At 37.2% G+C, this 26469-nt stretch overlaps 2 protein-coding genes across 4 annotated transcripts in view; both read right to left on the bottom strand.

Annotated features, from left to right (window-relative positions):
- The window catches only part of cep85l (centrosomal protein 85, like), a 76117-nt gene extending 67165 nt beyond the window's left edge, over positions 1-8952 (bottom strand). For 2 of the 3 annotated variants that reach the window (XM_056269127.1, XM_056269126.1), the window contains exons 1-2: positions 3621-3972; positions 125-283 (exon numbers count right to left, since the gene is read on the bottom strand). In XM_056269127.1, coding sequence (XP_056125102.1) covers positions 125-283; positions 3621-3669 — 208 coding nt within the window. In that variant the 5' untranslated portion in view covers positions 3670-3972. Of the gene's footprint in view, positions 1-124; positions 284-3620; positions 3973-8860 lie in introns of those variants that run through there. The other variant, XM_056269128.1, reaches the window with a different exon arrangement.
- A 3503-nt stretch (positions 8953-12455) lies between these two features.
- mcm9 (minichromosome maintenance 9 homologous recombination repair factor) lies at positions 12456-25932 on the bottom strand. The gene is made up of 12 exons (XM_056269125.1): positions 25596-25932; positions 21547-21863; positions 21052-21133; positions 20443-20643; positions 19261-19386; positions 19002-19121; positions 17904-18078; positions 17561-17763; positions 16358-16561; positions 16157-16239; positions 15918-16063; positions 12456-13823 (listed from the first exon to the last, which is right to left on the bottom strand). Exons 1-12 carry the CDS (start codon positions 25906-25908, stop codon positions 12482-12484), a joined length of 3312 nt encoding a protein of 1103 aa, XP_056125100.1. The 5' UTR covers positions 25909-25932; the 3' UTR covers positions 12456-12481.
- Between the last annotated feature and the right edge of the window lie 537 nt (positions 25933-26469).

A 26469-nucleotide genomic window follows, 5' to 3' on the forward strand; every position in this document is an offset into this window, starting at 1 on the left:
ACCAGCCGTGAATTACAACAGCCGGTCAATAATACGTTTCACACCACACAAAACAGATTTAGGCTAGTCAACCAAGCCACCCATGATTTGTTCGAAAGTAAGCTGCGCCATATATATTTCGTACCTTCTACGCTGTCAGAACACGAGGTTCCAATGCCGGTATCGCCACTGTCCGAGGCAGCGCTGTGACGTCGCCCGCGGCTGCTAATGCCAGTGGCGGAAGAGGAAGCTTGCCATGCTGAGTCGCAGCCTGGGACCCATCCAGGAGAGGACGTGCTCGAACCTAGGAAACAAACAGAACAGGGTTACCATGGAAGAGGAGGAGACAAACAGAGGGATGTCATGTCCAACAAACACATGATTTCAAACTGTTCCACCATTTAACTGTCTATTCACAATGAAAGACTTTTAGTTAAGTCAAGTGAGCATTCAATAACGACAGGGAAGTGCAATTCTCAGGTACAGAAATTGAATAATCAAATGCAAAATAACACTGCATAATCTTCACTGTATAAATTAAATATAGCCTAATCAATCTTTGTTAAAGCTACTAGGGATAATTGCCGAGACAGGCGGTTTGACATAATTTTGGGTGTATGTGTCTGTTCAAGCAAAGGGAACGGAATTCAGCGTTCGCATGCTGACTGCGCGGCTCTGTGTGTGCGCACAGAAAACAGTGCAAGAGTTCAGAATTGGGTTCTCTTTCCTTAAAACCTTAAAACATGCGTCTACTTACATTAAAATGGTTTAAAACTACTTGAATGTTTAAACTGACTCTTCATCATGACTCTATGATGGTTAAACTTTGCAATTAATCCGAGAATCATGTGCGTTTCGTGTGCCTGGTCCGAACGGATCACGTATAAACTACGATCCCTATACTTGACATCACACATCCTGCGATTTGACTATCGTGGATGCGCACATCACGATATCAATACTAAAACGATTTATCGTGCAGCCCTAGTTAGGAATAAAGAAGCAGTGCTCATTTAGAATCAGTTCTATTTACTCAAAAATGTATCAAAAAGAATTGCTACGCTAAGACAACGACACACCATGGAAAAATTATGTTGTACTACATAAAGGTTTGTGAGACTTATACATATGACTCATATGACAAAGAACAGTTTTGTTGTCTTAAAATTAATTCTGTTAGAAATATTTATAGTTTTGTTTATTTGGTACACTATCACTCATACGTTTTTAAGTTTTTTTTAATAAATTAATACTTTTATTCAGCAAGGACACATTAAATTGATCAAAAGTGACAGTAAATACATTTATAATGTTACAAATGATTTATACTTTAAATCAGGTGTGCCCAACCCTGCTCCTGCCGATCGACTGTCCTGCACAGTTCATCTCCAACCCTAATTAAACACACCTGAAGCAACCAATTAAGGTCTTCAGGCTCACTTGAAAATTAAAGGCAGGTGTGTTTAATTAGGGTTGGAGATAAACTGTGCAGGACAGTCGATCGGCAGGAGCAGGGTTGGGCACCCCTGCTTTAAATAAATGCTGTTTTTTTAACTTTCTACTCATTTAAGAATCCTGAAAAAAAATTATAACAGTTACCACAAAAATATTAAGCTGTTTTCTTGACCAGCAAATCAGCATAATATTAGAATGATTTCTGAAGGATCATGTGACACTGAAGACTGCATGGAGTAATGAATATGATGCTGGAAATTCAGCTTTGCCGTCAAAGGAATGAGTTACATTTTAAAATATATTCAAACAGAAAACAGTTCTTTTAAATTTTAATAATATTTCACAATATTAGAGTTTTGGCACCTTTTTTACCAAATAAATGCAGCGATGGTGAGCATAAAATACTTCTAAAAAAAATGAAAAAACTTAAAATCTTACCGACCCCAAACTTTTGAACAGTTTTTATCTGGGCCAAAAGTACTAGCTAAACCACTAAAACAAGGTGAAGTTCAGTGAACCAAATGGTCAGTCTTGTGCTAGAGGGCTTGTCCCAAATATCTGCTGGCCTAATCTAGTCTGAGGTGTAATCCGTTTAGACACCACCATTTAGGCTGTCCTCCGTAACGCCTGCCAGGAAAAAAATGGAATATGAAATCTCTTTTGCTCGTTGATTTGCTTCCAAAGAGAACAAAAATGACTGATTCATAGTACAAAGTTTTGATGAAAAATTATTATGGAGTAGATTACAACATTATTAAAAAATGTAAAGAAAAAACAACACCATCCTTTTCATTACAGGTAGGCCTACTATAAGGAAATCTACAACTCCTGACGTATATGCAGTTTTATTGTGCCATACATCTTAGAAAAGTCACAAACTTGGAGCAATTTTCCTGATATAGCCTAGTAGCTAAGACAGAAAAACAAACAATACTTCAGATGCTTATATGAATCTTAAACCTACAAGAGTTTAAGACCAACAGGAGGCCAAGACCCAGCTGAAATAACCAGAACCAAAAATAGGTCTCCATAATTCCTGGGTGGAAAAACCTCAAGTTCATACCAGTTCATATTAAAGTGATCGACATTAGCCATCGTGACAGAGTATCAGATGAGTAAATTTCCCGGGTAAACATAGGGCTTGTTGTTGACGGGACACCAGCCGTTCTTCAAGACCACCAACAGTTACGCAACGTGATATGAATAATTAAGCATACTGGCAGAGAGACTAGTTAGAATCTGTTGCATCACTGTTCAATATTTAGACAACTTTAAACACACAAACTGTAAAAGCACAAACTACTAAATAACCTAACACTGAATGTGTATTTTACTTTCACCACTGAGCAATTTGCATGCAAGCGATTTCAATATTTGAGTGGGAAAAAATTTATTAAGTAAATTAATGCAATAATTTAAAACACTGACAGTTTCTAACAGTAAAAAATAAAAAAATCTGTTTTAAACATCTAACATTAATAGTAGCTACAAGCATAAAACTATGTAAAATGAAATACTTTACTTTAGAATAACACAAAAATTAATTATTAGATAGTGTTTTATATAAATTATTTCTATTTTAAGGAAAAACATGTCTTCACAAGATTTCACTATTAACTAACTATTAACTATGACATTTGCCTCAGAAAACTCCTAATTACTGCTTATTAGTAAGGAAGTTGTTTAGTTTAGGTATTGGGTAGGATTAAAGGGATGTAGAATATGGTCATACAGAATAAGGCATTAATATGTGCTTTATAAGTAGGCTACTAATAAACACCCAATATCCTAGTAATATGCATGCTAATACGCAACTAGTTAAAAGTGAGAATTGGACCCTAAACTAAAGTGTTACCATATTAATAACCTAATATATACACACAAGCTAAAAAAAATAGGACGTGTGCCACGGCATTGCATATATTAAAGAGACCCCACTGTTAGGGACCCTTGTGTGTCCATATCTGTCCCTTGACCCAAACAAAGACCGCCTGAAGGTGACACGAGTGATGGTCAACATCATAATGCTCATAACGGAACATCACGTATCTAATACATCACAGCCTGAGCGCGCGGAACAACAATACACGAGCCGTTACACGCGCCAGTCTGAAGATCAAACATGGCTGTTCTTATGAACATACTATCTGGCTTGCGGTGTCATTACACAAGCGGTAGGCTCTTACCTATCTTATAAGTGTCGAATCCGTCCTCAAAATCGTTCCTGGCCCACATTGCGTTCGGTTTCACACCGATAGATCCAACAACGAGCCGAGACAAAATGCACGAGCCCACCAAGAACAGGAGGGAGGGAGGAGGTATTTAAGTGAAACCGCATTCCATAGTCCCGAATGACTGGAAGAACCTGGCTGCGTATATAATCTAAAATCAACGCGTTTATATGTTGCTACAATAGTTCTGAAATGGTATGCGTATGTCGCAGATTTGAGCTAGTTCAGCTATAAACTAGAATTCTCTTTCTGACTCGCTGGCAGCTGCATCGCGAGGATGTGATCTCACTGGCTGCAGCTCCTCCAGAGACCCGCGCACAAGCGCAATCACAGTTCCAGCGACACTGGCTCCTCCCACCGAACACAGAAGTGCAGAAAGAGCCCGGGGCTAGTTGTCACACACAGGTCCTAACCCTTAAACGAGCATGAATGTCTCTCTGAAATAAGTCTGAAAATTAAATAATTGCTATTTTATCAACACGACACAACTCATAAAACATTTTTTTAATGGGCTATGAAATGTTTTTATTTTATTTTACACTAAATGGCCATCCTGGGAAAAACAGACTCTACAGTTGAAAATAAAAGCAATATTTTGAAATGAATAAAAGCAAAAGGAAAAGCATTTGTGTCAAAAATTATTTGGTGTCGGTGTTACACCTCAGGGTACAGTAAATTATACATTTAAGTGCTGAGTAATAATAATTAACTAGGCTTCATGTACATGAGTAAGTGTTGGTTTAGTTGCATAATTTATAGTTATTATGTAACATGTAACAAGGACACTGTAAACTAGAATTTTACCACATAAAAACTCTTTCTCCACAGGGAAATTAGTCACATTTAATTTATAAAATACAATTTGTAAGCCAAAATTGTTTAATTTTTTGTATGCCTTTTATGTATTTTTTTTTTTTTGTGCAGTTTCCTGAATTGTTTCAATTGTTATAGGCTTACTGTTTAAATTTTACTTAAAATTCTACAAAAGGCTTTTAGAGGTAGCTTTTTAAGACTTTAGGTATGTGCCTGACTGAATTAAAAATAAATATACTGGAGTAAACAGAGAGACGCAACAAGCCGCTCTCCCCTAGTATGGGAATTATATAAATGTAAGCAAATGTAAGTTAATGTTATTTCAAAAGTCCATTTTCATATATTAATACTTAAAACAGATTTCCATTCAGTATTTTTTGAATATAGTAAAGTGCTGCCTGTATACTGGTGTTTTGTTAGGTCTTTCTTGAGTGGATATTGTGCAGAATCAACAAATACACTCACCCTCATTTAGACTGCACATTCTTTCACAGGAAACACAACACTATTTATATTTAAGGGTGTTTGAGGCTGTTTCCACTCCACACCTGTTTGACAGACTAGGGTAATTGTCCAAGCTGCCCAAATGGGGCATTCCTTTCTTAACATTCCTTTGTAGCCTTCATGTCCATTTGCCCTGCTGTCTCATTACACTGAGAACTTCAGTTTACAAGAGTCTCTTGCACAATATACAAATGTACAAAACATAAGGACTGATGCTACCCTCATTTTTCACAACATCCGTATTGCATTACACATGGCATAACATTACGATTCCTGCGGAAACAACTGCAATGTATATTTACGTCCCCCCAATAGTGTTTTAGGCTATACGTTTTTATTGTATCAATACAATATATAATAAGCCTGTGATAATAGATAATATATAAAAGTTAAAACGATAAAGCTCAAATGATTTTCAGAAAGCTTTGTCCAAACATACAAGCACAATGGTTGCATAATCTCCTGTTCTCAGGGTCTATTCATCAGATTTATTATGCTGTTCCATGTCGCTAATTTGACAAAGCAGTTCTGTCAGCACAGAAAAGAGCTGGACCTGACCTGCACTTCATTTAAAATGTATGTAATGTTTCTCAAAGGAATAGTTCACCTCAAAAAGACAATGCATTTATTTATTTACCCACCCTTATGTTAGCTTTATGACACTCTTATTTTGTGGAAGACAAACTTCTGAAGAATTGTGCTGGTTCGTCCTTTCCATGCAATTACAATGAAGGGGCACTAAGAGACATTAAAATAAATAAAATAAAATAATCTTTGTGATTGAAAAAGCCAAATTCTGATAATCTTCCACTTCAGAGAGTCATCACCAAATCAGTCTGATTGATGAACAAACCATTCAGACTAGCTTTGTGAACTGAATCAACCAATTCATTGAAAAGGGCCAACTCAACTCACTTTTTTGAAGCTTGAAAGCTTTAGCCCTCATTCATTGCATCTGTATGGAAAACAACAACCAGTAGTATTCCTCCAAAGAAAGAAAGTAAAAAAGAAAAGCCTCTGCTACATGTTAAGTCTTGCTAGACCGCCACCTGTGTATATGGAAACCGTATTGAGGAAGTGAACAAAGACACCGAGCAGACATTCCTGCAGACTATACAGAGCCGTGGTACTGGATGACACTGAGGCCTGTCTCCAAAACAACTGAAGCTCTGAGCCACAGTTCTGGCCCACTCACTCCACACACACAGAGCAGCTACACTTCACAACACAAAGAGCGCTCACACTCCACTGTGAACAGCTGAGGTCTGTTATACTCCCAACATGCAGTGAACGTATCTCTGCTAAGGCAAGCATCGCTTTTACAAGTGCTCATTAAACTTCAGCGCATGAATGACAGTGCAACTTATTGAGAAGAGATGTGCTATTACTTACCCAAGTGATCTAACTCATGGTTTTTGCCTGGTGGATAATAAAATGGGAGAAAAATACTTGCATTGAAGACACGACCTGAGCATTCTAGAGACCAAATATCATCGAGATTTGAGGGTGGACTCTTTTTTACTTTGGCCAGTAAGTAACCTGGCAACCACATAACAACACACTAACATACTCAAAACACCACAGAACACTTCAGCAACACCCTGACAACAACCTAGAAAAACCTAGAATTGTGGGATCATTATGCAACCAGTGTACAACCACGCATAACACCTTAGCATCCGCATATCAACACCCTGACAACGCCAAGAAAACACTTGCATTGTGAGCTCTTTTAACCCTGGCCATTACTCAAACACCGTAGAAGAACTTAGCAAACACATATCAATGGCCTAGCATTAGAAAAATTAAGATCTTAACGTTACCAGAATGCAACCACCCAGAACATCCTAGCAACCACATAGCAACACATCAACATCAATGCATTCTCATCCCAAGGCGTCACTAAAATGACAATTTTGACCATGCGGATTAGATAGCGTCATCTAACTGACGTTAAAGGTAAAGCGTCAGTAAGATGACGCCCTAGGATCGCGTCATGTAACTGACGCTAAAGGGTGCCTAAAGTGTCGAATATTGAAGCATGGTCAAAATGATTCCCAAGGCATCAGTTTCATGACGCCTAGGGATGAGAATGGGCTGTCAACATACTCAGAACCAGTGTTGTGGGTAACGCATTACAAGTAACGTGAGTAATCAGATTACCTTTTTCAAGTAACTAAAGTAATGCATTACGTTTCAATTTACAATAAAACATCTCAGTAACTTTTTCAAATAAGTAACCCAAGTTACTTTGTTTGGCCATTTATTGACAGACAGCTCTCCTGTCCCTCGTGTTGAGAGAAATCGTGAGTAAGTGCAGAGGCGTTGTGTGAACATGATGCTTATTGTAGTTCTAGACTTTTATGGAAGGGCCCTTCGTGAAGGGGTCCATTTGTTCCCTTTAGTTTGGAACACCCCTACAAATGGAAGAAACCCCTTCCTGAAGTGCCCTTCAAGGGTGCAAAAATGCCGTCTGAAATTTGCCCAGTGTTGAACTTTCTTCACCCGTGTCCTATTCTTCTGAGATCCAGAATGGCAGCACATAAGAGGTTTATTAGAGCTGCACCCTCTACTGTACAGGCGTGGATTTGCATATCCTTCAGTCTGAGGCTTATTCATTTCACTTTTGTGTGAAAGAGCCTTTACATTTACCAAATAATAGAACTTTTGTGGGATTTTTTGTGTTTATTTTTTATCAAAAAACAAGCAAACAAGGCTAGCCCACATAAAAAAGTAGCCTAATGCAAAAGTAATGTAACGGATTTTAAAAGTAATGATTTCGGATCTTTACTTTATTAGGGAGTAAAGCAATATTGTAATGCATTACAAAACAACACATAGCAACACCTTAGCGATCACTCACAACAGTGACTTTTGCAAGGGAATAAACAACTTACATTTATTCAGAAATTTCCCCCCCAAAAATGTTTTTATTATTATTTTGTAGATAAGCGGTTTTATTTTAGAAGCATTTGTGGAAAATATTCTGCATGTGAAACAAAACAATATTACAGAATCATTTGGCACCGATTAAAATCAACACTGGCACAGAGTGAGATAACATTTCTACTATATTTTACATAAACACCAGCCTCATTTATCTAACCAGCGATCGTGTTTTTAAAGAAAAAAGGTCTTTGACCTTCTTGAAGATGAATGAACGCCGTTGCTACCCGACCAAAACAACACATTTCCTCTCAGAGGACTGATAGACCTGTACACCATGCCACCAATGTTCACAACTTCACTCCTGTATTTTGCCACCAGATCGGCTGGTTTGGGAAAGAACCACCAGATGAATAATTCCCTGAGGTTTGGAGCGTGTGGGACGTACAAACCAGGGCATCAAGAATCAGTGTTTTTGTGCATGTTATCGAACTAGTGCAGACTACACCCAACCCCCACTTCCTGTCTCGCTGCCAGGAAACCAGTGGCTGCATTATAACACAGTGGACCTGCACATGCATATACTATCCATAATAACATACCAGCCTGCAGCCAAGCCAAAGTAGGACTAGCCAATATTTAATATGAAATATATTATACTTAAAATATATAAAGTTGACTTCCTGCTTAAAATACCTGGATGAACACAATACACAAATTAACCATAATTCAATATAAAATAAGGATCACTCACATCCAGTATAACATGATTCTTGCATTCTCATTCTTATGACATGATCTTTATCTCCAAAAGCAAAGCATGAAAGGTCAACAGCGTTCATTACTAAGAGTCTCAAAGCCCATTTTCAAATTTAATTCAGTTCAAGTGTCGACATAAATAGCAATGCCCCATATTACTCGGCCTGGAAAGGAGAGAATTACAAGCAGTTCCAATAAAAAGAAAAATATAGTTGTACAAATGCAAAACTTACAGTTGTTGGTCGACATGGGAAATGCACATTATGCAGAAGTAGCGGGAGGAAGTGGTGTTTGCTAAGCATACGTTACCTCGTGGAGAACCACAGCCAATGAGAACACGTAAAACATCACAGACACTTTTGAATAGGTGTGACAAAAGGACTTGCTTTCAAGTGTCACTAAAATTCACAATTATTTGGATCTTGGGTTTTGATGCTTCCACACATTAATTGTGGTAAACCAAAAATAAAACATTGGCAAAAGAGTCTTTGTTGGATGCCCATTAGCTCCTGTTTGAACTGCAAAGGTCAGGACTTCTGACTTTGTAGCTTTCCAGAGACACAGTAGTGGGACTCTTGTTAAACACATCACAGCAGGAGACGTCCGGTCTCAGCAGTCATGCTAGAAACCATAGACAAAGATCAATACCAGTCTAGGTCAGAGGGACCTTTATGAAGTGTTTGTGGAACAACAGCAGACTTCGATTCGCTTGAATCGCCACTCGGCTCTTGGCAACCAACAGCAGTTTATAGTGACTACATATGACAAGCTCTAAAAAGTTTTTTTTATGGACTAATTTTATGAGCTTGACAATCCCTGGCTTTTGAAAGTTTGGGGGGGAAATAACTGCATACAGGTTTGGAACAACATGAGGTGAGTAACTAATAACAGAACTTTCATTTGTGAATATTTCCTTTTAACGTTGTTGAAACACCCAGAAGGATGTTGCACATTTCACCAACTTTCTAACGTGTGTGAGTCACTGTTTCTTGATCAGCAACTTTCTTTCCAGCAAACAGGCGATGGCTGACCATACAGAGGATGTGTTGCACAACTTTACACGCATTTAATGTGTCACATGCCTGCCTGTCATGTCAAAAACGTATTATTTATCAGAAAAATAGTACAAACTAGCTTTTTCTAAAGCAGAATAGAGCTTGCTCCATTACTCCCATAATCCTGCCATTCCCAGTAGTGATTGATGTTTTTTCCCCCTGCAGCGTTCCAGGTGAAGAGCTGCACAAACAACATTCATATTACACCTCTGGGTTTATGCAATCTAGCTACACCCCAACTGTCAGAGCAACACGTTTAGTTCTGTCCCGTTCATGTGATCATGTATGCAACTGAAGTAGATCAGAACGCCTTGCGCATAGGATTACCTGTACCAAATAACTTACCATAAAAGAAGAGTGTTCAGCACGGGCCTAAAAGTAAAATGCCGGGTCCTGCCAAACAAAACTCTTTGCTGAATGGAACAGAATATGGTTTAAAGAAAGGTGTTCAGTTGTTTACTTAAGACACCAAACCCATTCAGACATGTGTTTTTGACATGAGCCAACACATTCAAGGCTTTCAAAACGATCAAACCTGACGGGAAATTGAAAGCTTCAAGTCTTCTTACCCGAAGAGCAAAAGGCTCTTAGCCAATCTTTTCATTTACAATCTTACATTTTTTTGAAAATTTGTAAGGAGTAGCCTATGTAAACGAGTCCCGCTCAGGGGTGCGTTTCCCGAAAGCATCGTTAGCCAACTATGGTCGCAAGTTCCGTCGTTATAGAGTTCAATGGAAATTGCGATCATAGTTGGATAACGATGCTTTCGGGAAACGCACTCCATGGCGGTTAGGACCGGTAACATATATAAACTGACAAAATACCTTTTAAAAATACATAACAAAATACCTTTTAAAAATACATAAAAAATTTGTAGGTAGTATGTAAAGTCGCATGTAACTATTTAAACTGTATCCATCTGTCATTCTATCTATCTATTAAACAGGCCAGACTAAAATTACATATATTTTGCGCCAAAATGTATTCAAAAATGACAAAGTCCCAAAACGAAATCCTCTAAGACCGTGTAAGATGCCAGAGGAATGATGTAGCCTAATGGTGAGTTTGGGGGCTTTGGGTATCTTTGGTGGCACATTCAGAGACATTAAATCAATAATGCTTCATTATTGATAAGGCCAGTGATCCATCTGCAGGAAGTTAAGGATCCATTAACGTCTCATCTTACCTTCAGCCTCTCTGTACCGCAGCTCTGAAAGGAATACTGAAGCTGTACAGACCTTGACCCTCTCCAACAGAAGGTTAGACTTCACTAGTAGTAACTCAGCCAGTCAATGGAAATGATCTCACAACTGGTTCAAAAAACAAAACAGAAGCCTATTACAGTCACATATTAACAGTGTATCAATAAAAGCACATCCTTGTTTATACAGAAAATGGTCAAATATAGCAATATTACAAATACCAGGAAGGCGTTTAACATACGTACATTCTAATAAAGGGGATTAACCTTAAAAATTGCTTAAAAAGAAGAGTAATTTACTTTGTTTTGTACAAAACTGCAAAAAAACAAAAGGGGTGAACTTGATTTCTTGCTATTGAAGCGGTTTGAATGATAAGCAAGCAAAATGTAATTGAGACCTGTCCATGATTTTGACCTTGGGAATGGCAGATCCTGTATGATCCTATTATCACCTACTGCAGTACCTTCATCCCTAAGCTCCCGATGGAATGCAATCCATCTCCATGACGATAGACAACATCTCCTCACCAAGGTGTCATTCACTGTTCCCATGGGGTGAATTGTTCAAGCCTGACTGAAAACATCTCTTACAGAGTCCGCTAAGCATCCAAGAATCTGTTTTGATGGTTATTTGACTTTACATGAGCTGGAAGACACCATTAGTCTGGCTTTATTTTTGCTGGCCGCTATTGTTGAACAATAAATCACTGCACGTCAATGAGACATTCGCTGTTGTTAACTGTAGCTGGCCTGATTCTTGAATTGTTTTACTATAAATTTAGAATTGGTTATTCACTTAAGGGGGAAAAAATTATTATTCTTGCTTTTCTGAAATAAAACATTTAGGCCTCCTTAGTCCACCCAGACCCAAAAATGGATAATTCATAAACCATCATGATTATGATGTCAAAACCACCAGTTAACAGCCTATTTAGTATTCAGCAGGAACAGTGGCAATGCACTCAAAAAAGAAAAAAATATTGCTTATATTTTTATATTTATAAAAACCTTTGAAAATATAAACATAACTTAATGAAAACTTTTGCAAGGGGTAGGCAAACTTCAATGGAAAAAATAAAATAAAAATCTAAGTATTTAAAGCTGCTTTTTTTGTGTTCAACATTTACTACATTTATATACAATGAGCAAGTACATCATGAATCCATTTTCCAAACCGTGTTTTTGTCTTATCCTGAATCACTACGGTACACTTATAATAAGTGTTTATATTCTGACTATTTTAGACTGGTACGAGTCGTACCACTGGAGAGTAGCCCAGTACCTGAGTGACTCGTCATCATAGACATAAACAGAGAGAAGTAGTTCCGGCAACAATGTTCTTCCGCAAGACGCATGCAGTTCTGTTTAATAACCGCTAGAGTGCCAAAAACTACGGACTGCAGCTTTAACTATATTAACTGCACGTAACTGCATAAACTGAATTTTTGAGAAAACAATACCAGACAAAAATGTAATTGATATTTACTGAAACAAAAACAAAAATGCATTTACATTTAAACGCAAAAAAAAAAAGAAGTATATACGTATATATAAATGATATATACTTGTATTACACACAACAAACGTCTCTTGCTGGATCAGTTCCAGTCAGCGTCTAGATCTTCATCATCTATGACAGACGAGCTGAACAGTGAAAAACCTTTAAGGAGTCCTGCGGATCCTCCGGAGCTCAACTCAAAACATCTCCTCTTCTTTGAAGCATTCTCTCTGAATTCTTCCTGTCTGTCGGAGGGTTCTGTCCTCGTGTTGCCCGTCTGCAGTGCGCTGCTCTTCACACCTGTGGTTATACTTTTCCTGATCTGTGTGCTTGTGATATCCTGGTCTTCGAAAACTGTGCTTGTTGCCACTTTGTTTGTACTGCCATTTATGGCTTCTTGTGGCTCCGGTGGAGCTGGGATTGTTTCATCTCCAGTCTTTTCCTCAGCTAAGCCCGTAAAAGAGAATCTGGAAAGTTTGTCCAGAGTGGAGCTGGCCACCTTAGTCTTTGGGTGGTCTGTCTTTGGTAAGGATTGTGGGTGTTTATTAGTGTTACCATTATTCTCACCTGAAGAGAGACTGTTCAGTCTCGGCAGCAGCTGTTGTTGATGTTCAGTGTCCTCAAACGTCCCTTTCTGAGCTGTGAAAGTCATACTCTCATCATTCAAGACCTCTGAGGAAACGTCCTTGTTTTTATTGCGAGTTCCCAGTCGGAGCATGTTATTAGCTCTGCTGCCCTCTGCTGGAGGAAGTGAGCTCGACTGGTTCTCCCTCTCGGCCTGTTTATCTCGCATCTGAGGTGAGCTAGGCTTCGCCCCCTCTTGCACCGCCACTTTGGCACTTGTGTTAGAGTTCACAACCGACTGATCGGCATGACACATTCTCTCTCTCGGCTTGAATGTGAAGTTTGTGAGTCTCCTGCGTAAATCCTCTCCACTCTTGGCTCTGAAATCAGCCTCCTGGTCTATGTCAGGAAGACTGATGGTTGTGTTTTTCCTTTTTGAGGGTTTCTTCCCTGTCATGGGTGTACTGTGGGAGAACACATCATCATCAGTTCCTCCTAAAACTGTTTCTTCGTTCAGCAGGAGGGCCGCTTTCATCTCTTTCAGTCGTTTGCCTCTGAGCTTTTTGGAGCCCCTTTCCACTACAGCTTCAACCGTGGATTTATCCTCATCCTTCTCCCACGCAGAACCCTTGCGGCGTTTGGAACGGCTGTTGCTAGGCAACACTGAACGGCGGAGTGTGGTCGTAGTGTTCTGTGTGGAGGTGTGAATGATGGAGCCGGAACCAGTCGGGCTGGATAAGGAGTGGAACCAGTCCAGGTCAGCGTCCGAATTAGACGTCACATCACGGTTACCGTGATTCTCAACAGCTGCACGCTCAATGGTGAGGTCACTATGTGGTTCGGTACCTTTAGGGGAGTCCAGTCTTCTGCTCTGTAGACTATAAGAACATAAAAGCCTTTATTGCTTTGATTTAGTCTGAGCTATGAATAATAATAAAAAGAGAATTAATATTTTCTCTTTTTATTTGTCTTATCTTATCATTTTAGTGTAGAATGAGTAAAGCTGCTTGTTGTCAGGATGATACAAAGTTTCACAAGTGTTTGTTGTATGAAATTTTTAGGCTGTTCTGCCTCAGCGGTCTAACAGTATTTGTCAATATCAAAATGATCGAGATGGCCAATCAAATCAAAGGCGGCGGGTCTTACTGTCACTGTCACAACGCAACGAGGGTTCGCAGAAAGATGTAAGTAAATGTAAGTATTAGACAACTGTTTTACGATAGAAATGTTCAGTGACCGGCAGTAATAGCCTAGTGATGCAAACTACTCAACTTTTTATTCAATTTCGCCATTTTGATTTGAAAATATGCCCTTCTGCTGGTAGGACACATACTAAATGAATTTGAGGCCTACTATTAAACGTATAATTAAAGCTGCAGTCCGGCATTTTTCCTCTTTGTCGCCATCTCTGTTCGAAATCTGCAATTGCAGTCATTCGCGGAATTATCAACTTTACGTTAGTTGTAGTTCAACACCCTCGACACGGCACAGCGCGGATGAACACAGTGTTTGAGGAGAGTGTGCAGCTGTCAGTCACCGCGCCGATGTGGATATTGTCATTCAGAATCACAGATTATTCTTTTTGGAAGTATGACCAACATAAGAATTTTCACCGGGAAATGTCATCTGAACTAGTAAGAAACATTCACTTTTGTTCTGGTTCTGACATTGCAGTAAATCGCGCTGATTAAATCTAACAATTGCTTATAAGTTATCATTTCACGCAAAACCGTGCAAAGTAGCTATACTATGTTCTCAAATTGTTAATGTTAACAACGTCAGCAAGCATTGCGTGACTACATCATGTAATGTCCTTCCGATATTATCCCTGTTTTCGCATGGGTCCGGTTGCAGTCTCTTTTTTTCTGTAGCCACTCCGAAGACCGAACGAAGTCTTTCGCATTTTACAGCGGGTGAGTCTCTAGTTGTCACTGATGATGATCGTCGTTTGAACCTTTCTGGATCCGCCATCAAATTGATAAGTTTAATTATATCAAGTGCTGTGAGAAAAGGCTATAAATCTCTACCTCCAACATCCTCACACGCAATATAGCTTATACTAACCGAGACTCCTTCTTTATGTGTACAGATGTGACGTAATGACGCAAAGACATGCTCGAATCTCCCGCGGAAATCCACCAGTACCACTAAAATTAAAAACATTATTACAAGCTTACCGTTTTGCATCGAGCTAAGGCAAGCAGATAGTTTTGAACACTGGCTGGTTATGTATTTTATCAAATATGTATTTTGGATAATTTTGAACCCAAAAAAAGCTACGGACAGCAGCTTTAAACGCAAATAATTTATGTAATATAATACATTTACCATTTAACTGATTCATACTACTAATGAAATATTAAATAAAATAAATAAAAATAATGCTATGCTAACTGATTTACTACATAAGTAATATATGTATTATTGAATATTTTGATATAATCACATAAACATTTATGCAATGCTAATTTAAAATCACAATTTAATTTATTCATACTGCTAATTAAATTTCATCAATTTAATATTTGAAAAAAAACATAACCAGTAATGAAATTAAACTTGCAATTAAATATTATTTTGAAGGAAGTCTCTTATGCTCACAAAGGCTGCATTTATTTGATCAAAATACAGTAAAAACAGTAATATTGTGAACTATTATTACAATTAAAATGTACTGTTTTCTATTTGAATATAATTTAAAATGTAATTTATTCTTGACGTTTCAGCAGCATTTACTCCAGTCCCACATGATCCTTCAGAAATCTTAATATTAAATATTTTTTTAGTTCATATTTTTGTGAAAACAATGATGCATTTTAGGATTCTTTGCTCAAAGTTCAAATCAACAGCATTTTTTGTAACTCATTTTTTAAATCAAATTTAATTCATCCTCGCTTAAAAAAAGCAAAGATTAATTTATTTTTTAAAAACAACTTTTGAATGGTAGTGTGTGTATGTATGATTCACTTTACCTCGAGAGTCTTAGCAGTTCTTTGTGTAAGATCTCAGTCAATCCCAGCCTCTCGAGCACAACCTCACACTGTGTTTTATACTGTTCACAGGGGTTGTCAGGAAAAGAGGTGTGTAGAGCATTCACATTTCCAAGTAGAGCGCCTCCCTGAGGTAAAGAAAAAAAATGCTTTTCCACTACTCAAAAATGTAATATCGCTTCAGGAATATAGAGTAGCATCAGCATTGCTAATAAAACTACCTGCATGGAGCACTCCATAACAGACACCACAACAACAGCGTCCTCTACAGTCACCGTCTCTCTGAACATCAGCCTGGCATGAGCTGAAACACAGACACACAGTCAGATACGTTTATGAATATGGCTTCTAGCAAATAACAACTTATTGGGGAAAAGTAGAGTGAATAAGATCAGATAATATGCTAGATGTTAGCATCTGACCTTCTGCTAGGCGGCTGAGACTCTCCAACATGCGGATGGTTGTCCTCGCAGCATTTCGGCTGTCACTCTGTCTCTGCAGCTGATAGTAGCGGCTCAGGATGGCGTTTGCTTCCTGTGTTATGCAAGGTTTAAGAGTCTTGATCAGGCAGAAATAGGCCCTCATCTTCTCCATACTCCATAAACATGAAGACTCGCTTGGAGCTCCTGTGGGGAAATCACGAAGGAAGTTGAGATAAAGAGAGAGATGCTAAGATGAATATTTTATAAATACGCAACAAATGGCAAGGCTTCGCCATTAACTTCTAACTCAGTATCAAAGAAATTCTAAGCCAAATGAGGGGTGATCCAGCCCTCGAGGGAACAAGCTTTCCTATCAAAGTGGCATCACTTGAGAAAATAACGAAGACCGAACAAGCAACAAATCCCACAAGAGAGGCACGAACCAGCAATCGGGCTGGATAGAGGTGCGTTTGATCCAATAACACTTTAGATGATGCCTTACAAACTACATTTTCTTGTATGCCATGTAAACAAAAACATGTAAAATACCAAGTTAAACATGTAAAAGGTACCAAGTTAAAAATGTGTAAAAAAACATTTCATAAGAATGGTCTTGAAATGCAAAGGCATTTATATATAAAGACCCACTTTTACTGTGAAAAATTTAAATATTATAAATGTGTCAAATATTACATTTACAATTTGATTTATATTATTAATTAAATTAAATGTAGTATTTAAAATAAAATAAAATGTATATTTACTTCATAAATATATTATTATTATTAAAAATAATAATATCATATACCGGTATATATATATACTGTATATATATATATATATATATAAAGTTACCATTTATTAAAATATTATTAATTTATAAAATTTTATGTCAATCCAAATATATACTTAAGTCCAAAATAAATATACAAACCTGAATAAATAAAATATTAATTGTAAATATATATATGTGTAAATCTGAATATTCAGTTATAGGTCTGAATATATAAATGTACATCCTAATGTATAATTGTAACTATATATTTGGATTATTTAACTTTCTTTATTTTCAGGATATATAAATATATATTGAGATTTCATATAATTATTTCCAGTTTGTCCCTTCATATTATTATAACATAACATAACATTAATATTATATTAGTCTGATATTACAAAACAAAGCTCTTCTCTGGGACAAACCTTTGTTCTGTAGGATGAAAGAGGAGATTATTTTGTCCCATTCTGGATTTTTAGTGTCCAGCAGAACCAGCACAAGGTCAAAGCGGCTCAGGAGGGGGCTAGCGAGAGCCACGTTCACGGAAACAGACACATTAGGGTCATAATGCCCCTTTGGGTTAGTAGCTGCCAGGATGGTGGTCCTTGTGTCCAGTTTGCACACCATTCTACAAAAGAGGAAAGTGGGAGATTTAATGTGATGCTCACAAGCTTTTGGATAATAAAAATGCAAGAAATGCATCAGTGAAAATTGGTATTCCCCCTCTAGACTCGTGCGTGTGACCTTATCTCCTCACCCAACACTCACCCAGCTTTAGCCACACTGATGGTTTGTTGCTCCATGGCCTCATGGATGCTGGTGCGGTCGTGCTCTTTGATGCTGTTGAACTCATCGATGCAGCACAGACCTCCATCAGAGAGAACGAGTGCTCCCGCCTCCAGGTGCCACTCTCCTGAGTCCTTGACAGCCGCCACTGTCAGACCTGACCAGAATTTCACAATCATGCAAACGATGATGCAACGGCACTAATTTAACTGCTTACTGCACAATAGAAATTGAATATTGCCTAGTATTTTTCTAAATAAATAAATACAATGTATGTGTATACAGTAATGTAGCAAACTTTGTTGCAAACAAATGTGCAACAATATTTAACTTCATAGGAAGTGGGAGGGAAAATTTACCCATCAGACATTGCAAACCACTTCAGTACAATACAAAGTTTGGCTCTGGCATTTTTTGTTTGTTTAATTCATCTCAGGACTGTTACAAGTCAACTATGTAACAGTAACAGTAAAGAAACCAAATCATATTTTTCTTTATATTAAACACCTATTTATCACTTATTTTAATCACAAATTTTAGGGGTCCTGAGTATGAAGAATTGAACAATTCATATTAATTACATATACACTAAGTTTTTTAAAATGATTTTGATAGAAGTCTAAGTTATTGAAAATGTATACTTTTTTAAAATACATTTTACATAATTGTTTTCTTTCAAAATATAATTTAAAACATTTATTATTATCAATGTTTAAAACAGTTGTTCTGCTTAATATTTTTGTGGAAACTTACATTTTTTTAGGAATCTTTGATGAATAAAATGTGGAAATATACATATAATATAAATAGAATATATATATACATTTCTTCACAAAAGTATATTATGTCATTTAAAACCACTAATCTGTGCATATCAAGGTGTTGCAGGGAGAACTAATGAATTGTGTCAGGTAAAGTGAACTTCTGCTTCCTCAGTGATTATCCTGCACATTTTGAATATATATACAGAAATTCTGCATACTGTGCACAGTAGAAATACCACAAGCTTAAAAAAATAGTGAAGTACTTCAAAAAGCGAAGTATATATACAATTATTCTATTAACCCCCCCATGTGGAACCTGCGTTAGTAGATCCGATTCCTGCAGTGAGCACGGAGCGTGGTGTAATCTTAGCGGCGTACTTCAGAAACTGAGACTTCCCAGTGCCTGGATCGCCCACGAGCAACAGATGAGACTCTCCTACACAGAGCGCATAGTTTGAGTCAGAGCTATTCAGATTTATTCACAAGAGTAATACACTTTTCAAGCACACCTCTCAGATTTTTTCATGATAAGGCCAAATGTCAGACTATCCATTATGTGGAGTGTGAACACATACCTCTCACCTTAGTTCCAGACGCATCTATTCTCTGTACCCCACCTGCCAAAACCATAGCAACAGCCAGCTTGACGACGTACATGCCAAACACCTGAGGGCAAAGACTCATCAAGATCTCATTCCTGCCTTCAGAATGTCAAGAGAGAGAGAGAGAGAGAGAGAGAGAGAGAATGAGAAAGAGAGATTATGATTAATAAAACCACACTGAATCCCATGAGCTGTCCCACATTATGAGTGGTTGCTAGGGTTTTCTGGGAGGTTGCTAAGATGCTTTGAGCAGTTGCTTGAGTGTTCTAGGAGGTTGCTGAGGGGGTTGATGGGTATTCTAGTATGCTTAGGTGATTTAAGCAGTTTCTAATCCATCACCAGGTGGTTCCCTACTCACCCTCCCAACTTTTTGTAACATGCACCTTGTGAAAATCATTCATTTGTATGGAAGCTTGTTTCGCCACATAATAAAAAATTAAAAAGGTAATTGTGACTTTTTATCTCACAATTCTGACTTTTTTTTTTCTCAGAATTGCGTGAGTTTCAAAGTCCGAATTGTGAGATATAAACTTGCAATTCTGAGAAAAAAAATGTTTTCCCCCTCAGAATTAGACTTTATAACTCTCAATTGCGAGTTTATATCACAATTCAGAACTGCGAGATATAAACTTGCAAATTGTGAGAAAAAAGTTATATCTCGCAATTGTGAGCTAAAAAGTCGCAATTATCTTTTAAATTGTTTTATTCAATGGTGGAATCAAGCTTCCATACATTTGACTGTGTAGAAAAGTAATAAAACACTTTTCCTAAAAAAAAAATACATGGTTTGAAGTATCATTCATGTGCTCAGCAGCACAAACGACACAGTATGAGTTACATGCCAACATTTAATACTTACTTTCAGTCAGAGATTTGTTCAAATCCCTAATCCAATAACCCTATGAGCAATAGTAGCCTAATAGAGATGTTGTGCCTCAGCAAACACCACTGGAAACAGATTACAACACTGTTTCATGGTCCTCATCAACTCAACTTCCTCTACAAGGACTGTAATTGAGTTTGGATAGCAATAAGAAAAAGAAAGGAATCTTTTAAATGCCGAGGAGACATGGAATTGAAAATGCTGTACTGTTTATTTGTACTACTAGACTGGGTTTCCCAGATTCAATATTTAAAGAGACACCAACTGTGTACCGGCAATGGGGTCATGTTTGTGACTGTCCCAGAATTCTTCAAATTCCTTCTGAATGTCTTCCAGCACCAGTGCTGTGGTGAACTGCTCATTATTGACCTCGATATAGTTTGCTTTCAGCACAATCTCCACATCACAGCGGCAATCCTGAAACATCGGCTTCCAGCGCTGATACACAACCCCATACACTGTGATGTCATCGCCTGCGAGAAACACATGACAGCATCATGAGGGAAACAGACACATGATGTTGCCCTAAGGGATGTTACTATTATTATATCAGTAGAAAAAAGTAAATATAAACAGCAAGCAAACACAGTGTTTAAAAAATGAACCGCATGAACTGTCCAGTATAATATAATGTTATAAGCTGTATAGGAAAAATGTTCTCCATTCATTTTATTGTTATTGCACTAAAGCACATAATTGAAACCAACAGAAAGTTTAATTCTGAATTAATTCCTAAGGAAATCTAATAAAGCCAGTCATGTACACTGTATTACCGGTGAGCAGGACTGAGCAAAGATCTCATTCCTGCACTGTCAAGTTGTAAAAGCCAGTAAATACATGAAATAAACTGGACTCGATTTCCACCAATACTCTGCAGTTACCTGATTTGCATCTGTCCACAAGATCATCCTCCAGGATGATAAGCATGGATCGAGGGATACTGCCCACCGACAGTTTCTGTACCTGTAAGTGAAAATGCACTGAACAGGACATTTACTTTGACATGTAGAAATAAACACAAATTCTTTTTTCTTAGATGGGTAAATGAGTTTACCCCACATCTACATTTATGCATATTTTAATTATAATTTTTTTAAATTATAATTTTAATTTATTTTACTTATTCAACGTAAAAATAAAAATAAAATCCCTTGAGCTGCATATCAAGACCTTTTATTCTGTCATTTGGCAGCAAAAGACTTATAGTATATAGAGTGTACAAGTTGTATGGACTACATTTAAAATGTCATTTTAGAGCTCAGGTAATATGAAAAAGAGTGGTCAATAGATTTGTCATTTTTGTGTGAACTATTTCTTCAGCAGCAGGTTGCTCCAGGGTGCCTGTCCCTGAATAAAGAACACCCCTGGTGCCTCACCTGCTCTTGGATTTTGATCTCCTGGTAGTCCTTGCAGGCGGCCGGAGGGGCGTCACTCCCTGACAGGCAGGTGAGTTTGAAAGAATTACATCCATCCTCATTGGGGCAGCTGGTGGGTGGAGTGAAGGTGTAAAACTGCTCAAAAGAAGCCTGCACGGAGAACACGTGCCTGCATTTATTGCACATGTAGTCTCTCTCATACTCCAGGACTTTGGTCACACTGGTGCGGATGACTGTGCCTGTGACGGACAGGAAGTGGCCCACATCTCTAGCTTTAGGAATGTGATCTCTGGTCAGCTCGGGACACATAGGTAAACCTGCATATATGTAGTCCATCAGTTATTAGGAGAGAAAGATATATGTATATTCAGTTGATGACAGTTTACATTATTGGGCGGACTATTTCTCTTTAAGGAATAAGCAAGCATTATATTAAGCACTAGGTGTCAGTGTTATTCCACGACAGTCTTTTAGGGCTCCCGTTTCAGCAGTTATGGTCTCCAAATGCTAGAGGGCACTGCATATTCATTAATGAAAAGTTCAAAAGCGGAGTTACAGTCTCTTGCACTTTCTTGCATAATAAATCAACTCGGAGCACATTCAATATTTGAATATGGCCTGGCCCAGCATGGTTGCATCATAGAAAAACATAAAAGAAAGAAGAATCCAATGTCAAAGTTACTTAGGAAATAAACTTCCATTAATTTTTTTCCTCTCCCCTCTAACCACAGATACAGACTGTAGTAGCTGCAGAGAAAATGGGTTTGAGTTAAGTGTGTTTATTCGGAGTGTGAGTCACGTCTGCAGGGCTACAGATGAAGAGCGTGTAATTACAGGTGACGGCAATCATCTCTACAGGACGTGAGAGAAAAGCACTTGGCTTCGCCACAATGCAATGCAATCCATCCCACATACCTCAGGGATCAAACACAAACCTCCCTTCTCTGCCTACACGTCATCTAAAACAATCTTCATACTCTTCCTGTGCACGTCATTCTGCAGTTTTTAGATAAGCAGATTACGACCGCAGAAATACTGAATATTCATGATATATTCCTGATCATGGTTTTGATTCAAATACGCACCTTTGTGAATTTTTTTATTATTTTAATGATTTTGACCATTAGATTTCCTAAAAAGACTGTCATTAGACATTTACATGAATCAGTTCAAACAGTACAAACGTTTATTAATTGATTCAACGATTCAAAAATGTTCAAAGGCTCCCAGTTTTCATGTATTATAAATTTTCATTATTTGTAGGTAAAATAATATTTAACTACATATTAAAATATAAGTTAAATATATTATACATTACACACATTGTTCAAACGTTCAGGCTCAGTCAGATTTCTGAAAGGAAATAATACTTTTATTCAGCAAGGATGAATCATTTTTTCTCAAAAGTGACAGTAAATCATCTATGATGTTACAAAAGAAACAACTAAACAAAAAAATGAATAGCTTTTGAACTTTCTTTTTATCAAGGAATTCTAAAAAATCCCCCCCCCCCCAGGACTGCAGAGACACCACCTGGATACACTATTTTTCTCTCTAATGACCTTCACCAAAGCATGAAAGCATTCAGACACATGACGTGGTTGTTCATCGCGATATGGCCAACGGTCTATGTGCTTTTTATGGCTGCGTGTCCTATTTTCAGACCCCCTTTTATATTCACAGCACGCTGGATCTATGAGTGGAGTCTGCACTCAGGCTATTTATAACTCTCCCATTGTCCACAAAACAGGATAAAACATCCAGGGAACAGGAAAGGTCAGTCAGCTGATTATTGCTGACACACTCCCTACAGCAGTCTTCTTGGCTGAATCCATCTTCTAGACACAGATAACAATTACATGGGTTTAAATGAGTGCTGCTGGCCCATGACACAACGTTAGGGTGTTGCTATGTGTTTGCAATGTGTTTTAAATAGTTTTTAGTGAATTGCTACGTGGTTGCTTAGCTCAAGTCAAATAGCCCACCTAAAATCTCTATATGACTTGCGTGCCTCCATACTCAAAGCAAGAACATTTGCCTATGAAAAGTTTCTTCAAAAATGATCCTTTTACGTTCCACAGAAAATATAACAGCATATGATTCGGAACAACATACCAAGCAAAAACTGACAGAATTTCCCTGAACTATTCCTTTGAAGCCTCATTCAGCTGTTCTTTTCTCAGAAAGCATGTGCCTGTCCGACCTCTCACATGACACATCCTCCCTCTCCTCAGATCCGGATCTATACCCTTCCCGCAGAGCCGCTGCTCATCTTGTTGTTACATCATGCAGTGTTTGCGCTCACACCTGACCACCTTCTAAAAGCTTCATCTGATCTCTCTCCAGCTCCTGCACACCGCGAGCCAACATAACGAGACTGTTGTTACAGAGAAGAATACATCAGCATATCATGCAGGTTATATGACACTAGATCAGAGGAAGCAACCATGATAACAGATAACAGTTCACGGCAGGACAAATGAGCTGTCTGCCACGGTGTGCACGGTCTAATTGCCTGTAGTGGGAAACAGCCTCTGTGTTGCATTGACAAACTAATAGGCTGCAAGCCTTCAAGAGCAAATGAAGCAGACAGTTGGAGGCTTTATGGCAGCAGATCTACCAGTTACACAAAGAGAACAGTCAGCCATATACAAGCCACTTATGATCACTGGAGGTACTGTTTACTGTTGTGCACAAACAGGCCTAATAGCTGTAACATTTATAGCATATTCTCTGGAGTTTACAGTATATAGAGTACATTACTGTCGGGCCAAACACACTTTAGTACCTCCTATTATATGTGGATACACCTGAGAACAATTTTCATTAATGAATCAATGCCAACACTTTCATGCTTAACTGATCTCTCTTTCTCACTCTCTCCCTGAAATGAAGTATAAAATATGAATTTAAAACATTTTTCATTTAATATTTTAAAATGTGAATATGAATATGAATATACAACATTAATATTTATTGATATTATACAATAATAATATTTGGTGCAAGGAAATAGTTCATGTTATCATGTTTTGAAAATACTTAATGAAAAATAAGGACCAAGCTTTACAGGTACGAGATTAGTTGAAATTAAAAATGAATATACACAGAAACAAAATATTCACTTAAATTCTATGTATTAATCATTACATAAAAATATATAATATAATGTTTTATAAATAAATAAATGTAATATAAAAACTTTTTATATATTATATAATATTTAATAATGATCAAATAATAATGCACAATAATATTTTTATCTAAGGTAATAATTATATACAAATGTAATCAAGTTATGAAAATACTTAAAGATATGATTCAATCTTTACTGTACAGCTAAAACAAGATTAGTTAAGATTAGAAATAAATATACAGAGAAAAACATTATTTACTTAAATTCTAAATAACTAATGTTTTATAAAAATCACTAATAATTAAATAAAAAATATTTTAATATAAAAATATAACATTATGTATTCATTATTACATTATAATAATATGTTGCATAAGGTATTAATTATATATAAATGTAATAATATTTTGAAAATATTCAAGATAAGATTCGAGCTTTATTGTACAGGTAAAATGAGAATAGCTGAGATTAGAAATCACTTTACTTACAATTAAAACAAACAAATATAATACATTTATAAAATTGAATAATACAATTATTTGTTATAGTCAGTGTAAAGCGTTACTGATTATTGTCCTATTGTTATTTCATTCAATTTTTCCTCTTTATTGATTGATTTGGATTTTTTTTTTTACACATAATATTTTTTCTTATATTTTCCCCTGATAATAAAGGTGAATAAAGGTGGAATGTGCAATTACTGCATCACTAGCTTTACCAAACAAAAACACCATAATAAAGCTATTTTCCCAACAGTTTTCTAAAAACACTCCTCAAAACTCATGTTATTGGTGGTTGTGTCAGGCTGGTCAGGAAGTTGCACAAATATACAGAGCAAATGTATAAAATCCTCGTTGTCGAGCCCTGATACAGGTGTCAGTGTAAAAGAGTGGATGTTCTCACACTTGCTTACCTGATATACGAACATGTAGATTGTGTTTGAGGCTGAAAGTCCCCTGCAGTGAGGAAGAAGTTTGAGATATGGTCTGAGCCGCTCTGTGCAGGGCATTGTCAAATATAGGCAGGACCTGGCTGGGGAACGCATTGAAACACTCTCCAACCTCCATATTGTCCTCGAATAAGGTCATGGCATTCACTACAACAGGATAGTGAGTATCTTCACTGGCCTCCTGGAAGATCTGTAGGACATCATTCTTGTGGTGCTCCATCACATAAGTCTCAAACACCAGCCCTATCAAGGACACCTGATCCGGACTGAGCATCATGAGCCGGATCACTTAGACAAAGTATTCTGGAAGAGAGCAGCGGATGATGGGTATGTGTCTGTATATAACTTACTACAGTTCATCTTTACAAACCCTTTCACACTCTTGTCTCATGGTAGCTGATACATATACAAATTTATTAAGGAACATTTTTAAATTTGATAGAAATTCCTATGACAAAAATTATCCTTAATATTTCTAGGTTTTTAATGATGATGAATGGCCAATTTTAAATAATTATCAATTGATCTGTAGTTCATATTAATGCAAAAGTATGAATTAAATGTTGCACAATATTTCCCTAACCCCGCCCATGGTATATGGTGGGGTCCGGATAACAGGAAAGTACCCAAATTCCATATAAAACATGTATTATTTCGTTTCTTTTTATTTAATATTTAAAAAATGACAAATATGTATATATTTGAATACATATTCCTCTGTTAAATAGTATTTTTATAAAAAAATATAAAGGTTTCATGCTGTTTCTTAACTAATTTGAGGTCATAAAATTGCATTAATAAAAGTGTATAAACAATTATACAAAAGTGATGATTAAAA

This window comes from Rhinichthys klamathensis, unplaced genomic scaffold (assembly GCF_029890125.1).
Source record: "Rhinichthys klamathensis goyatoka isolate OS25496 unplaced genomic scaffold, OSU_Roscu_1.1 h1tg000281l_1, whole genome shotgun sequence".
NCBI classification, from domain to species: domain Eukaryota; kingdom Metazoa; phylum Chordata; class Actinopteri; order Cypriniformes; family Leuciscidae; genus Rhinichthys; species Rhinichthys klamathensis.

Excerpts from the sequence above, each read along its gene's own strand:
- mcm9 (XM_056269125.1), bottom strand. The coding sequence starts at position 25,908 with ATGATGCTCAGTCCGGATCAGGTGTCCTTGATAGGGCTGGTGTTTGAG. Across the intron at positions 19,387-20,442 it reads CAAACATGACCCCATTGCCG|GCAGGAATGAGATCTTGATG; the intron begins GTACACAGTTGG and ends GACATTCTGAAG. Across the intron at positions 18,079-19,001 it reads AATCGGATCTACTAACGCAG|GTCTGACAGTGGCGGCTGTC; the intron begins GTTCCACATGGG and ends AATTCTGGTCAG.